Below are 16,241 nucleotides of genomic sequence, written 5' to 3' on the forward strand. Positions count from 1 at the left end.
CAAATGTCCTTCACTTAACTCAAAGGTCCTTCACTTAACTCAAAGGTCCTTCACTTAACTCAAAGGTCCTTCACTTAACTCAAATGTCCTTCACTTAACTCAAAGGTTCTTCACTAAACTCAAAGGTCCTTCACCTAATTCAAATGTCCTTCACTTAACTCAAAGGTTCTTCACTAAACTCAAAGGTCCTTCACTTAACTCAAAGGTCCTTCACTAAACTCCTTCACTTTACTCCAATGTCCTTCACTTAATCAGAACAGATGTGTTGTCCACTGCAGCTGCCTCGATGTGCTCCATCTAGATAACCAGATAAACAAACAGCCTTATTTCCCGGTCCGAGGTGTCCACATGCTTTACCCCCCACCACCACCTAATCTCTCCCTGGCCCCGTCATCCAACTCAGTCCTTACACTTTACTTTTTAAAATGTTGTCTGTCTAGCACTGAATCTGCTAATGTGCTAATTCAGGTAATATATTATTTTTGGCTTGTGTGATTCCCATCAAACTATAAAATGAATTCCAAATGTATTATTTGTAATGTTAATTTGGTGTCTGCTAAATAAATAAAATGTAAAATGTTCTGGCCCTAAACCCTGCTCACTTTTACAGCTAAACTGCATAAATGTGCCTTCTGATTATGACCTAGGCTGCATTCCAAACAAAGAGTTTAAGTATATAGTATATTAAGTATGTGTGTATATAAAGTGTGTATATGTGTATGTGTGTGTGTAAGTATTTAGTCCACTACTATTTCTAAATACAAATTAAATTAAAAGTGCATATAAATCTCCAGGGAGCCACAGCTGGTGGTTGAAGAGCAGCCTGTGCTCAATAGCCACGGAGTGACGACCTCTGGGATGTCAATGAGTTTCTCTCTGAGTCCTTGCTTGTCATTACAAGTTCTTACTGTGAAATTCTATTATAAGGACTTTGATTTTGTAAGTCGTTGCTTTTGCTTAACCCGATTACATGGCATGAATTCGTTTTAAGAGAGACTACATTTGCCGATACCTCCAATACCGGTGATAATAATAACAACACAATTATTATTCACCTCTGTCCGTGTTTCTGTTTAATGCAATTTAGCACATATATACTTAAACATCTTAACCAGGCATGTTTTGGGGGGGAATATGTCTGATTTGATATCTAGCAACCATTAACAACTTCATTAATGATTGTGAGGTTATGAGGGTCCCAATGTCTTGTAAAACGTCTGGAGGAGCAGCAGGTGAAACTTCAGAGGTATAAAATTAACATGGCTTCTGCGCAGCGGATTTGATTGCATCACAATCACTTGGCCCTTTGGAGTAGGCTAGTCCTTTGGCCAATGACCGCACTTGAACAATTTTTCGATATTATTTGCAGTAACTTTTGCACGAGTTGTTGAAAAGACTTTGATACAGAAGTTAAAAGTATTCTGATATTCCAGTCACCTTTCATCGTCGATATGGGTTTTGCGGACCTCTTGAATGAGGTCGGCGGTTTCGGACGTTTCCAATTGATCCATGTTACGTTGTTGTCTATTCCTGGTCTGCTTATGGCAAGTCAGAATCTGTTAAATAATTTCACAGCTGGCATGCCTGGACATCACTGTACCATTCCTAATAGGACTTCTATTGCTAGTAGTCATAACTTTTCTTTATCAGAAGTGGATGACAGGCAACTTCTCCGTGCCTTTATCCCAATGGATGCAAACGGGATCGAGTTCTTGAAGTGCACGAGGTATGTCAAGGCGCAATGGCATCTTCTTAAAAGCAACATAAGTGCCATCCGACCGACCAACTTTACAGATTTTGAGACAGAAATGTGTTTGGATGGATGGACATATGACAAAACGGAATTTCTGTCTACAATTGTGTCAGAGGTAAGTGGGGCTGTCCATGAACATTTTACAGTAAATTACATGAATGAGTCAACTTGTGGAATAAAATACAAGTAGCCTAATGCTTACCTGCAAAAATATTATATTGTACAAATAGTACAAGTTTGTGTGAATCTACTGAAAATAGTTAATGATTTATGAAATAAGTTATTTTGGTTATTAGAATAATGTCAGTAGGCATACTGACATTATTCTATGATTTAATAAAATTATTCTATGATTCATGGATGCAGTTATTATGATTATAATAATTTCTTAATAGTTTCAGTAACAGTGACTCATCTGTATGCATTGTGGAAAGTCAAGGCAAATCCTACCAAATAAGAAGCTTACTTATGATCGTTTTCAGTGGGACTTGGTCTGTACCCTCCGTCCATTGAAACAGATGAGCCAGACTATTTACATGGGTGGGGTCCTGTCAGGGGCCATCATATTTGGAGGGCTGTCAGACAGGTGAGCTTTCTGTCACAGGCATGGAATACTCTCATCACTGTGTTCCAAGTAACCACCATGTCAAATAATTGTATTAATCAAGTCTTTATAAAACATAATGCTATCATCATAGATGTAGGCTACAGAGGAACTGCATTTACGTAGCCTATATGTTTGTCATTAATGTGGATGTACATTGGCCTACACATGACATAACATAGACATAACAACCAGCAAAACAGGTACTGTAAAAGTAAATCTGACCCAATGCCAAAATATCATTGACTCTTTAACAGAAAACTGTACCAAAAAAAAAACGTTGGCTTGAACCCTGAGCTTGTTTTCACTTGGACAGAACAAAGCCCAGTTGGTTGAAAATACTGGATTAACATTCTCCAGATACCAGACTTTTATGTTGTTTGTTTTTTTACACAGCAATTTTAGTGATTTCGCTTAAGTGTGTGTGTGCGTGTATATGTGTGTGTGTGTGTGTGTGTGTGTGTGTGTGCGTGCGTGCGTGCATGTGAATGTGTGTGTGTTTGTGTGCATGCGTGTGGGCGCTCTATGCACATCTGTGTGTTCATGTAACCTAGTTCACAATAGGGAAAATTCTATAATTTTATTTTCAATTACTTCATAAAATTTTATTTGTTGTGTGAAGTATTGTGTTTTGGTGATTCTCAAGCCAGTGCTGTAGTTGTACTTTTCCCCCCACTCAGATTTGGGCGAAAGGCCCTGTTGATCTGGTCCTATTTTCAGCTGGCCACGTTGGGCACCTGCACAGCATTCTCACCCTCCTACGTCACCTACTGTGTTCTCCGCTTCATGACAGGCATGGCAGTGTCTGGAGTGATCCTCAACGCCGTCTCTCTCAGTGAGTCTCCCTGCAACGCCTCCTGTAGCCCATACATTTAGAGCAGGATTTCCCTATCCTATCCTCGGGGACCAACAGCAGTTTCAGATATTTGTTTTAACCCTGAACTGGCTCACCTGATTCAGTTAGTAAAAGGCTTCGACAAATATGTAAAACGGCTGGTGATCCCAGAGGAGAGGGTTGGAATACCCTGATCTAGAGCATGGTTTTTTGAAGTGTGAGGCACGTAATGAAGGCGTGAATTATATTGCTTTCATCTATATTTTCTAAAATGTTTTATAACAAGTCAAACTATGAAGCCAAATTGAAGCTTTTCTCTAATAATTAATACATATCATGTCAATGGTAGGCCTATATACATGTTATATTCCCTATTACATTAAGACTACATTTCCGGTTTATATAGCATAGAGCCAACTGTCTATGTAGCATTACAAATTGTTGTTACTCTTTAGAGTAACTGTTGACTGCTATATGGAGAAAGCGAGGTTAGCAGGACTGATCAAAACATTAAGCTATAGCATGAAATTATGTCTTTCTGTCAAATCTGGACCGTAGCAGTAGCAAGGAAAACGATTCAACAAGAATGAGGCAGCTGTAAATGGTGGCTCAATTTATTTACACAGCGCTGATGATCACATTCATATATGTAGCCTACAATGCTAATATATTTAGAAATGTACATAGACTTCCTACTCTCCACATCCCGCAAAACTGGAGAATTAAATTGAGGAAACGTCCTTAAATACACACAAATGGGCAAGAGCCAGTGCGCAAAAGTGGAGTGAATTGTGGTAGGCTCTATTCGCCACAGACCATGCTCTTCACTAGCCTATTCTTTTTGTAATGCTGTTGATTTAGTTTTTTCACATCAGGCACAATGGTTAGATCTGAAGCTGACAAACTACAGAACACACTGTAAATATTAAACAGCGAGCTGATTGTGGTCAAGACTGTCATTGTGGTAGTCAAAGAACAACAGATAGTGCTTCCCAAAATGTTTATAAAACTAATGCCACTAGAAAATATTGGACTTTAATCTTCTTCTCTTATTGTACAATCTGCCTCCACTTTCATTGGCCTATGCGGGATCTTGGTATTATTAATCTCAGTTTGTCAGTTTCAGGCTATCTTGTAATTTCAGTAATTTTTGTGTCATTTGGTAATATGTGGCCCCTATTTTTCAAGCAAACAAAAGTAATTGGACAATTGACTCAAAAGCTGTTTCATGGACAGGTGTGGGCTATTCCTTTGTTATATCTTCATCAATTAAGGAGGTAAAATGTCTGGAGTTGATTCCAGATGCGGCATTCACATTTGGAAGCTGTTGCTCTGAACCCACAACATGCGGTCAAAGGAGCTCTCAATGCAAGTGAAACAGGCCATCCTTACGCTGCAAAAAAAAATCCAACCCGAGAGATAGCAGGAACATTAGGAGTGGCAATCAAATGTTTGGTACATTCTGAGAAAAAAAAGACACACTGGTGAGCTCTACAAGACAAAAAGGCCTGGACGTCCACGGAAGACAAAAGTGGTGGATGATCCATGGTAAAGAAATACCCCTTCACAACATCCAGCTAAGTGAAGAACACTCTCCAGGAGGTAGGCATATCATTATCCAAGTCTACTATAAAGAGAAGACTTCACGAGAGCACATACAGAGGGTTCACTTCAAGGTGCAAACCATTCATAAGCCTCAACAATACAAAGGCCAGATTAGACATTGCCAAAAAAACATCTAAAAAAGCCAGCCCAGTTCTGGAACAACATTCTTTTGACAGATGAAACTAAGATCAACATGTACCAGAATGATGGGAAGAAAAATGTATGGAGAAGGCTTGGAACGGCTCATGATCCGAAGCATACCACATCATCTGTAAAACACAATGGAGGCAGTGTGATGGCATGGGCATGCATGGCTTTCAATATCACTGGGTCACTAGTGTTTATTGATGATGTGAGCAGCCAGTTGAATTCTGAAGTGTAATAGATTTAATTTCTGTTCAGATTCAGCCAAATTCAGCAAAGCTGATTGGACGGCGCTACACTTTACAGAAGTTTTTTCTGCAATGGCCGAGTCAATCACCTGATCTCAACCCGATCAAGCATGCATTTCACTTGCTGAAGACAAAACTTAAAGCAGAAAGACCCACGAACAAAAAACAACTGAAGACAGCTACAGTAAAGGCCTGGCAATGCAACACAAAGGAGGAAACCCAACGTTTGGTGATGTCCATGTTCCAGACTTCTAGCAGTCATTGCCTTTAAAGGATTCTCGACACAGAATTAAATATAAAAATTGTATTTATGATTGTTGAACTGCCACCTTAACGCGGTGGAGGGGTTTGAGTACCCGAGTGACCCTAGCAGCTATGTTGTCTGGGGCTATATGCCCCTGGTAGGGTCTCCCAAGGCAAACAGGTCTTAGGCGACGGGTCAGACTAAGAGCGGTTCAAAACCCCCTTAATGATGATAAAGACTTTGAGTTCTGTGACGTCGCCCGGTATGGCGCAGCCGGGGCGCCACCCTGGAGCCAGGCCCGGGGTTGGGGCTCGTAAGCGAGCGCCTGGTGGCCGGGCCTTTCCCCATGGGGCCCGGCCGGGCTCAGCCCGAACGGGCGACATGGGGCAGCCTTCCTGTGGGCTCACCACCCACGGGAGGGACCATAAGGGGCCGGTGTGAAGAGGATCGGGCGGCAGTCAAAGGCAGGGGCCTAGACAACCCGATCTCTGGACACGAAAACTAGCTCTAGGGACGTGGAATGTCACCTCGCTGGCGGGGAAGGAGCCTGAGATTGTGCGTGAGGTTGAGAGGTTCCGATTAGAGGTAGTCGGAATCACCTCTACGCACGGCTTGGGCTCTGGAACCACACTCCTTGAGAGAGGATGGACTCTTCACCACTCTGGAGTTGCCCATGGTGAGAGGCGGCGGGCTGGTGTGGGTTTGCTTATAGCTCCCCAGCTCTGCCGCCATGTGTTGGAGTTTACCCCGGTGAACGAGAGGGTCGTTTCCCTGCGCCTACGGGTCGGGATAGGTCTTTCACTGTTGTTTGTGCCTACGGGCCGTTGCTAAGGGCTGTCAGGTCCCTGTACAATCGAAGCAGGAGCTTGGTCCGCATTGCCGGCAGTAAGTCAGACTTGTTCCCAGTGCATGTTGGACTCCGGCAGGGCTGCCCTTTGTCGCCGGTTCTGTTCGTAATTTTTATGGACAGAATTTCTAGGCGCAGCCAGGGGCCGGAGGGTGTCAGGTTTGGGGACCACACAATTTCATCTCTGCTCTATGCAGATGATGTTGTTGTGTTGGCCCCTTCTAACCAGGACCTTCAGCATGCACTGGGACGGTTTGCAGCTGAGTGTGAAGCGGTGGGGATGAGAATCAGCACCTCCAAATCCGAGGCCATGGTCCTCAGTCGGAAAAGGGTGGCTTGCCCACTTCAGGTTGGTGGAGAGTGCCTGCCTCAAGTGGAGGAGTTTAAGTATCTAGGGGTCTTGTTCACGAGTGAGGGAAGGATGGAACGGGAGATTGACAGACGGATTGGTGCAGCTTCTGCAGTAATGCAGTCGATGTATCGGTCTGTTGTGGTGAAGAAAGAGCTGAGCCGCAAGGCGAAGCTCTCAAATTACCAGTGAATCTACATTCCTACTCTCACCTATGGTCATGAGCTTTCGGATACAGGCGGCCGAAATGAGCTTTCTCCGCAGGGTGGCTGGGCGATCCCTTAGAGATAGGGTGAGAAGCTCGGTCACCCGGGAGGAGCTCAGAGTAGAGCCGCTGCTCCTCCACATTGAGAGGGGTCAGCTGAGGTTGCTTGGGCATCTGTTTCGGGTGCCTCCGGAACGCCTTCCTGGGAAGGTGTTCCGGTCCCGTCCCACCGGGAGGAGACCCCGGGGAAGACCTAGGACACGCTGGAGGGACTATGTCTCCCGGCTGGCCTGGGAACGCCTCGGTGTCCCCCCGGAAGAGCTAGAGGAGGTGTCTGGGGAGAGGGAAGTCTGGGCATCCCTGCTTAGACTGCTGCCCCCGCGACCCGGCCCCGGATAAGCGGAAGAAGATGGATGGATGGTATTTATGATTGTGTTAATCTTGTTTAGACCTGATTTGACTTGTTAAAACCCAAGTTAGTGAAGGGGGCGATTCGGTTGTTTTGATAGTCTCTGAAACGAGGCCCTCTATCTCAGACTTGAAAACGCCTTATCAATAATTTTAGATCCTTGAGTGATCTGGTTGTTCTAGTGACATGTAAAACTTGATGCTCGTTGACAGGTCATTAGGTTTGCTCTTAGATAATGATACCACCATTCATGTCTTTGAGGGAGGAAATGATCTAATGCCAGAGGTGGGTCTGGGAATTGAAACCCTAAGGAAAATCAGGTTCTGGGATTAAAATCAACGTAATAACCAATTTGTGTCCACAGAGGTTGAATGGATTCCCACCAAGACCCGCACTCTAGTGGGGACCCTCTCCTCGTTCTTTTTCACTTTTGGCCAGATGGTACTGGCTGGCATCGCCTACAGCCTCAGGGACTGGCGCAAGCTGCAGATAGCAGTTTGTGCCCCGTTCTTCATCTTCTTCCTGTACAGCTGGTGAGGATAGCGTACTGTACCTGTAATGCTACATTCTCAGCTTTATATTGATGGCTTTAAGGAAAATGTAACTTTTTTTAAACTCAATCAAATATCTTGATGCTTTGCCAAGTCGCACTCTAGTGTCTTTAGCATCTGTGAGCTCAATGAAGGTAAAAGGCTAGAGTGTCCCCTCTAGTATATTAGCAATCAATTCTAAATGTTCTGGTTGAGTGAGCACCATGATACGAATTACATCGCATTGAACACATATGTCAACACTGACTTTCCCAAATTCACAGGGAATCACTGTGAAGAAGCATGGTCTTAATCATGAATCATGGATGACAGTTTCTCTTGTCCGATAGACTATTTTCAGGTACAGGGAATAAAAAGGGACATTTTCAGTCTGTTAAAGACTGACTAAAACTTGGCCAAGTAGATAGTTGCTTGTTTGAGAGGAACAAAACTGCAATGTATCATGGGTAAATTGTGACTGACTGATCTACGAATAATAATAAGTAGTCATTTACGATGCAAGATGATATGTAGAGCCTCTAAACATGGCCTCTATCTCTGTATTTTCCTAACTGTCACTAAGGTGGTACTCTGAGTCTGCACGCTGGCTTGTGCTAAACCGTAGGTCTGACGAGGCCCTGAAACACCTGCATCGTGTAGCCAAGATCAATGGCAAACCTGAGAAGATAGAGAAGATCACCTTGGAGGTAAGGGCCTGGGTTCAGGTATAACTCTTTTTATCTAGATTAGCTATCTAGATTAGCTGACACGATGGCCATAGCTAATCTTTCAGGAGTCTAATACTTAACAAAACAACAAAACTATTCCTACGTAACAGTTGAAAGAGCAATTTCACCCTTTTCCTTGTTATGGGTTAACCAATCCTTTTACGCCCCAACATACAACCAAAGCCAGTGGCTTAAAAACAAAAAGGTCTATTTCCTGGAGTGGCCTGTTCAAAACCCGGACCTCAATCCAATCACGAATATAAGGAAATAGTTGAAAATGTTTCACCAAAGATTCAAATCCAACTTGATGAAGCTCGAGCAATTTTGCATAGATGAATGGCCAGAAATAGCTGTATACAGATACAGTGACATATCGAAACAGACGTATGTTTGTAATTGCTGCCAAAGGTGCTTCTACCAAATACTGACTTTTGGGAAAATATTTACGTAATGTTTTGTATTTTTTTGGTATTTGTTTTTTTAATTATTTTAGAACAATTTGTAGGTGTTTTCTTTCACTTTGACATGGACTCTTTTTGTTGATCAGTGGCAAAAACTCAAAAATCCATTTTGATTTCATGTTGTAACACAATATAATGCGGACATTGTGGGGGAAAAAAAGTTTTTTTCCCACAGTTTTACTATGCGCTTTACTTGGAAGTTAATTCCATGTTGTCATGGCTCTATATAGTACTATGCATTTCCTGGCTTCTTTACTAGGCTAAGGTACAATAGTGACTCCTGGTGGTATTTTGTGGTGGGTTATTAAAGGTGTCTTTAATATGACAATTTGGACTTTGAGTCAGCATACTATTTCTCATATAAAACCAAGAAGTGATGAAACATACTTTTATTCAAGAGAGACTGGTATGCATACAATATTTCTTAACCCAACTATTGCTAATGTTGGCTGTGTGTGTTGTTAAAGTCAATGTGTGCTGCTATACGACTGCTACGGTTTTGCTGTCTTTTTCTTCACTGCACCTGAAATAACTATTGCAATCTTTGTATCAAAAATGTTTTTTTAGAACAGACATACACTACCATTACATAATTTGGGGTCAAATTTCCTTCTTTTACAAACATAAATGAAATAGTTTGAATAGGAAATATAGCAAAATGAATAGGAAATATAGCAGAATTAATAGGAAATATAGTAATTGACAAGGTAGGAAATAATGATTTTTAATTTAGATAATTATTGTGTGCTTCAAACTTTGTTTTTGTCAAAGAAGCAACAACAGCCATGCAGACCTTTGTAAATTCTATTTGTCAGTTTGTTGAGGTAATCTGAAGAGATATCACCCCATGCTTCCTGTTGCACCTCCAACATGTTGGATTGGCTTGATGGACACTTATTATATACCATACAGTCATGCTGCTCCCAGAACAGCTCAACATGTTCAAGATCCGGTGACTATGCTGGCCACTCCATTACAGATGACTGTGTTGGCCACGTGCCTATGTAGACATTCCATTAAATATCAATAGATTTCAGATACAATAATAATTTCCAACATTAACAGTGTCTACACTGTATTTCTGATTAATCTGATGTTATTTGAATGGACAAAAATCTGCTTTTCTTTCAAAAACAAGGCAAGTTTTATGTGAACCCAAACCTTTGAAAGGTTGTGTGATTTTCTCCACAAACTCTCAAAACAACCTTGTCAATAAGATACCCTTGATATCCTCAGGTCTTCGATTGTTACTCCTTGGAATATAGTCTGTTTGTGTATATCAAGGGTTTCCAGACGGGGTGAGATAATCTTGAGCTCAAAGAAGTACAAGATGACAATTTTTTGTGGTTGTGTGTTTGTGTGTGCATGTGCACATTTGTGATTACAGGTTCTGGAGTCACACATGCACAAGGAGATCCAGTCGAGTAAGGGGACCTACACTGCATATGACTTAATACGCACCGTGGTGATGAGAAGAATATCTCTATGTCTAATGATTGTTTGGTAAGGGTCATTTACCTAAAGTGTCAAATATATATAGCTTAAATACAGCAACCCATCACTGGTCTGTCCATTTTCATCTGAGCCTGGTCTAATCTATAAATCCTTTATAAAGTGATCTGTTTCATCTCTCACCACTAAGGTTCTCTACAAGCTTTGCATACTATGGCCTGGCAATGGATCTGCAGAAGTTTGGCGTGAATATCTACCTGATGCAGATCATCTTTGGGATGGTGGACTTCCCTGCCAAGCTGATGGCTCTGGGCAGTCTGACCTTCCTGGGTCGGAGGGTCACTCAGGGAACATGTCTCCTCATGTCGGCTGTGATGATATTCGCCAACATCTTCGTACCCACAGGTTAGAGGGGCCACGCTCTGCCTTAGAATGTCAAAGTTGTGTTGCTTACATTTAATCAAATGCCTCCAATAAAAGTCATTTTAGATCACTGAATGTGTTACAACGACTATTGACAAGGAAGGACAACCCCTTTGATCCCGACACAGACATGCAGTCTGTGAGGACTACGCTGGCTTGTTTGGGGAAGGGCTTCACTTCGGCTTCCTTCACCTGTGTCTACCTGTTCACTGGAGAGCTCTACCCTACCGTCATCAGGTAGAACCTTATTAGTCAACACTCAGGCTGAGAAACAACAATATTCCTGGGGATTTATAACACCATAATCACACATTCATTAATAAACAGATTATCTATTATTAGAGAGGGATGTACAATATGAATGCATTTACCTCTTTTGAACTCCTCTCCTTGTTCTCTCCTCCTCCAGACAGACAGGCATGGGCTTCGTCTCCACCATGGCCAGGATAGGCTCCATGGCTGCACCAGCTGTGCTGATCCTGGATGAGGTCATGCCTGCCCTGCCAAGCATCGTCTATGGAGGTGCAGCTGTGGTTGCCGGCATCATCGCCTTCTTCCTCCCTGAAACCCTCAACATCCCTCTTCCGGACACCATCGGGGATGTGGAGGAGAAATGGTAAAGTTGTGACTATCTGTTTAATTCACCTCAGTCTCTATACTGTTTTGGATTACAATGAAAATGTGAATTTTCCAGGACTAAGAAGAAACCGAATGCAGAGAAACAATGTGAAAAGGAGATGGAGGCCTTTCAGAAGAACGAGGGGGTACATGAAGATGATGGAAAAACCATTGGGCTCAAAGTTCTGTGAGGAAAAAATCCTGATTGAATGTAAGAGGAGGAATTACTTGCTTAGACAATTAGAATATTAAATTGAAACCAAAATGGGAAAAGACTAGAACCGAATAATTTATTTTGGAAGCAGGAGATTTTTTCTATGCCAGCTATAATTTCCAGTTCTTTGTCTGAGTGATTTACGGTTTCCATTGGTTCACGGTTGAAGTAATTGACAGCGATACTGTTGACAACCGCTGCTTATCTCATATCATTGTTACATTGTTCAAATTGTTACCAAAAGACTTGAGACATTTTTGTGTTATGCAGTATATTCATTTACTGTGATTAATTATATCTTCATTTTGTATTAATAATTGTGATAGGTAGAAAATTAGGCACTTTAGGACATTTTATGATTTCAATATGCAATGTACAGGAGGTGGACAAAATTATGGAAATACCTAATCATATATTAATATCAAGGACCTGATAATGAGTATCCTTCAGAACAGCTCTAATCCTTCTTGGAATGCTGTTGTACAAGTCTTGAACTGTGTGTAGTGGGATATTTCTCCATTCTTCAAGAAGGAGGTTATGCGTCTTTATTTTGGCCTTCATTACAACTGGAAACTCTAAATCGCAGCCCTGCCATAAATTCCAGCTTTGTGAAGTACACAATGTACAGTTTTTGTTTTCCCACTGGGTCACAGAGTTGCTGATTTAGTGCTTTGGTAATTTCTTTAGGTAATTTCTCCCCCTCTTGGTCAGCTTTGACCACTGTTCCTCGTTGCCGATGCATTTTCTCCAAGTGGGGCATTTGTTGCCAAGATTTTTAGGAAGGTTCCCCTTGACAAAATGAGTCATATTGCAGTTTTTGTGACTGATGCAGCGCCAGTTAGGGCACCAACTATTTGACCTCTTTGGAGCTCCTTTAAAACCTCAACTATCAAAGTACTAACTGTCAGATTTCTTTATTGCTGACTAATTAGTACTGCTAATTGACAAACAGCCTAATGTGACCTATGCATGTGTGTAAGTAATTGTGGGTTAGTTACTTCAAAGTAACAGTTCTTTCCCATGTGATGTTTCTGTTATTTTGTAAAACCCTTTGTATGTTGCTAATTTGAATGACCCATTTTTTTTCTCTGTATCTAAAAGGGGCTGATCTGCTAGGCATGGCAAGGGGCCTGGTCTGTCCTTTGGAGTAGCTTGCTTTGCGAATTTGAGACTCAAATTCTGAAGCAAGTCTCTTGCAATTCAACACATTTTTCTTAGTCTGTCTGACTTTCTCTATGCTGTGTTGTAATGTGTGGCGCACCAGGCAGTCCACATTTCTCCAGTAAGTTGAGATAAAATACTTTTTTATAGCAAAATTCTTGCAATTCTCCATGATTTGCTTCAGAGCCGAGAGAAAAGATTGTAGTTTAAAAGCTAACCTCCCTTCTTAATGCATATTCTACATTAAGAAGCTGAGAGAATTAAATAATTCAAACTCAAGATCAATAATGCTAAATTAATTTTCTTATTTTATTCTCCCTGATTTTCTTAATTATCTTTTGTGATTGTTAGTTCTGAAAGATGCATTATAAAAAAGCATTTAAGTATTTTATCTTTTTAGTTGTTAAAATTGAAAATTAAAGCATTTTCCATTTCTAAAATGATTTGTATTTTACATTGCTCGAACTTGTGAAGATAAAATGGAATGGCAATTACAGCAAACCATTTGAATCTTGAAAATATGTTAGTAGCCTATCCCTGGTCTGTTATGATTTACTGTAGTTTTCCCAATCTATTAAATTCTGCTGCACTTGTTATGTCTAGGGGTTTTAGACCTAGCTACTTGGTTTATAATCAGATTTGATGTGCTAATAAATGTAAGGTACTTCATCTCATATGCAATTAAGAGTTGAATGGATGTACCCAGGAAACCCATCTTAGCTGAAACTTTGGACCAGCTCCTTTTTTCGCTGTTGGTGGGCCAGTCCAAGCAGATTCAGATATGGGAAAACATACAAAATGTCCAAACTAACAGCTTAACAAAAAATGAAAAGCTTCATGACCAGTAAAAACAAAGTCTCTGCAAGCCTGTACACTGACTGACAATCAACTAATTGCTTTAATTTGATGTCATTATCAAGGTTTGACAGCAAAGCTCCTAGACCTGGTTCTTGCTGCCACCAGGGGGGGATGGAGTGTGGGATAATTTCTTGGATAGTGTGTTTTATGTTCAAACATCCCCAAACAACAAACAACCTCACCTAGTGACTAGTAGACTGCCTATTTACCAGAATGCTCGACATTTCTATAAATGTGTCTTTTTATTTTCCGTAAAACATCCGTTATCGAAGAGACCAATGTGTATACTGCAAATACTGTAGTTGAAAGTAGTTAATGAATCCTGTGACAACCAGTAACCCCTCCTGGTCTAGCCCATCTTCATTCACAAGGCCCATAGTCACAACCATCTAGCTACAATCTATAGTCAGCCACTAGAGGTTAACACAAAAATCTGATATGTAATCCAGCAATGAGAGAACAACCATAACTAGTCAAAAACCACAACTTCAGCAAACCCATTAGAACAATCAACCATGTTCCCCAACTCCACCTTTCTGAAATGCTGAGCACCACTGGAGGGGAACTAGTAGCGGTATCGTCCTGGCTTTCCTCCACCTCACAGGAGACTCACTAGAATGTATGCAGCTGGAACTGTCAATATGCTCCCCAAAAACAAGTGAAACCCTGGATCTGTCCTTTTCTTCTTTAAGCTCCTGATTCTCCAAAACTAAGTCCGGGTCTTCCAGCTGATTTTCAATAATATCAACAGGTAACTGGGAAGAACCTCCCCCTTCCATAGCTCTGTGATAAATGTTCCAGCTATGTAAACATTAGACCCCCCCAACCCTCTATTAAGGAACCAAAACTGAAGGAGCAAAAGACTTACAACCTCCAAATCTACCAAAGTACTTAATGAAATCAAATAATTTCTTAGAACACTTATTATCTAGTTTCTCAGTGTCACCCTCACCCATAAATTAACCTGACGTAGCCAATATTAAAGAAAAGCTTGAAAATAGTTTGGCCCTGTAAGTGGTGCTGACAAGAACAAAGTAAACTGTTGGGGGGTTACTAAGGTTACACAGACCTAACCATTATTACTGGTGTAAGTGGAGGAAACTGGTTTGGTGATGATTGATACTGTTTGACTAACTGGAAACAAAATTCCCTCCCGATCTGCTCCTTTCTGTTGTAGTCTTCTTCCTCCTTCCTGGTTTTACCTAGAGCTGGCATTATAACTCAATCCATTTCTCCCACAACAGAATTGCAACATCTAAATTGTTAAATGACATGTGTTATTTCAGCCTCCAGCTATTTTTACACCTGAGATAACATATCCCCAGACTGTGAGAAAGCCCTGCCTATTCTGTCTGCACAAAACACTACAGGCTGACATTTTGACTCCATTGTCAAAAGGACTACGCCAAATGAAGTCAATTAATAGATAAAAGTCAGCCACTAACTCACCATTAACCAGCCAATGCAATAAACTCCCATCTAGAATGATTGGCACCCTAAGTACATTTCAACAAAAAAGGCTATGAAAGAATGTCATAGTTGTTAATCAACTTCATGTTATATTTGATATATATAATGTAAATTGCACCATTAACTGAGTAAACATTTTTAAAGAAAAAAAATCTCGATAATTTTTTTCTTCAAACAAATGCACACCACAATCATTGACCATCTAATTGGTGTATATCAATTTAGATTTCACATTATGAAGTTCATCTGATTCTTTGGTCATTCATGACACCCTGTTTCACTGGGGTATAAATATGAAGTGACACAGGCTCAACTTCCTTAGTTATCCATCAACTTGGAAAAAGGCCTTAAAACACACAAATGAAAAAAGACAATAGGTTTTTGATGTTTACAAATCAAGCAATGGCTATGAAAAGACAGCAATACACCTAAAAATAACATCCCCACTGTTAGGGCAATAATTAAGAAGATTTGGTGAGAAGGATGGTTCAAGTGACATAAACATCTCCAAGAATCCCATTTGGGGATTCATAAGTCAGCTACACAAACATAGGTACCTGCACTGTCAGGGCAATTTTACTTCCAAAGGCCCTGGGAATCAAATAAGTCTACATAGCAACATGGACCCATCAAGTACCAGGGGATTTTAGGCCCAAACCTCATAAATCTGCCAAGAAGCTAAAACTGGGTCATTTTTTAATCTTTAAGCAGAACAATGAACAAAACCAAACCACCTGTCACGGTTGTAGCTAAACAGGACACAAGGTAAAGGGAATCATCCTTATATGATAGCACAAAAAAATAACTAAAGGAGCAGCAACCTGCGAATTGAGTGCAAACACAACACAAACAATGATCCACAACCTAAAAAAGGTTCCCAATTAGAGGCAATGCGGGGCAGTTGCCTCTATCTGGGGACAATCAAAGACAACAGTGCAGAGATGCCTAGAGGCCCCCAGCCAGGACATGACAGTACCCCTCCAAAGGCACGTGCTCCTGATCGCAAGACGCGGAACAGCCAAGGGGGGGAGAGGGCGGGGCACCGGTGGAGAGGATGCGGCAGTTGCTCATCGTCCTAGAAGC

General features: G+C 41.3%; 1 protein-coding gene across 1 annotated transcript; it reads left to right on the forward strand.

The window, feature by feature from the left end:
- Positions 1-1,037: 1,037 nt before the first annotated feature.
- Positions 1,038-12,540, forward strand: oatx (organic anion transporter X). Its single transcript, XM_010894691.4, has 10 exons — positions 1,038-1,868; positions 2,236-2,339; positions 3,038-3,192; positions 7,608-7,776; positions 8,357-8,480; positions 10,350-10,465; positions 10,605-10,819; positions 10,966-11,074; positions 11,247-11,453; positions 11,532-12,540. Exons 1-10 carry the CDS (start codon positions 1,452-1,454, stop codon positions 11,644-11,646), a joined length of 1,731 nt encoding a protein of 576 aa, XP_010892993.3. The 5' UTR covers positions 1,038-1,451; the 3' UTR covers positions 11,647-12,540.
- Positions 12,541-16,241: the final 3,701 nt, after the last annotated feature.

Source organism: Esox lucius, chromosome 7, assembly GCF_011004845.1.
Source record: "Esox lucius isolate fEsoLuc1 chromosome 7, fEsoLuc1.pri, whole genome shotgun sequence".
In the NCBI taxonomy this organism is placed as follows: domain Eukaryota; kingdom Metazoa; phylum Chordata; class Actinopteri; order Esociformes; family Esocidae; genus Esox; species Esox lucius.

Excerpts from the sequence above, each read along its gene's own strand:
- oatx (XM_010894691.4), top strand. The coding sequence starts at position 1,452 with ATGGGTTTTGCGGACCTCTTGAATGAGGTCGGCGGTTTCGGACGTTTC. Across the intron at positions 2,340-3,037 it reads TTTGGAGGGCTGTCAGACAG|ATTTGGGCGAAAGGCCCTGT; the intron begins GTGAGCTTTCTG and ends CCCCCCACTCAG. Across the intron at positions 7,777-8,356 it reads ATCTTCTTCCTGTACAGCTG|GTGGTACTCTGAGTCTGCAC; the intron begins GTGAGGATAGCG and ends ACTGTCACTAAG.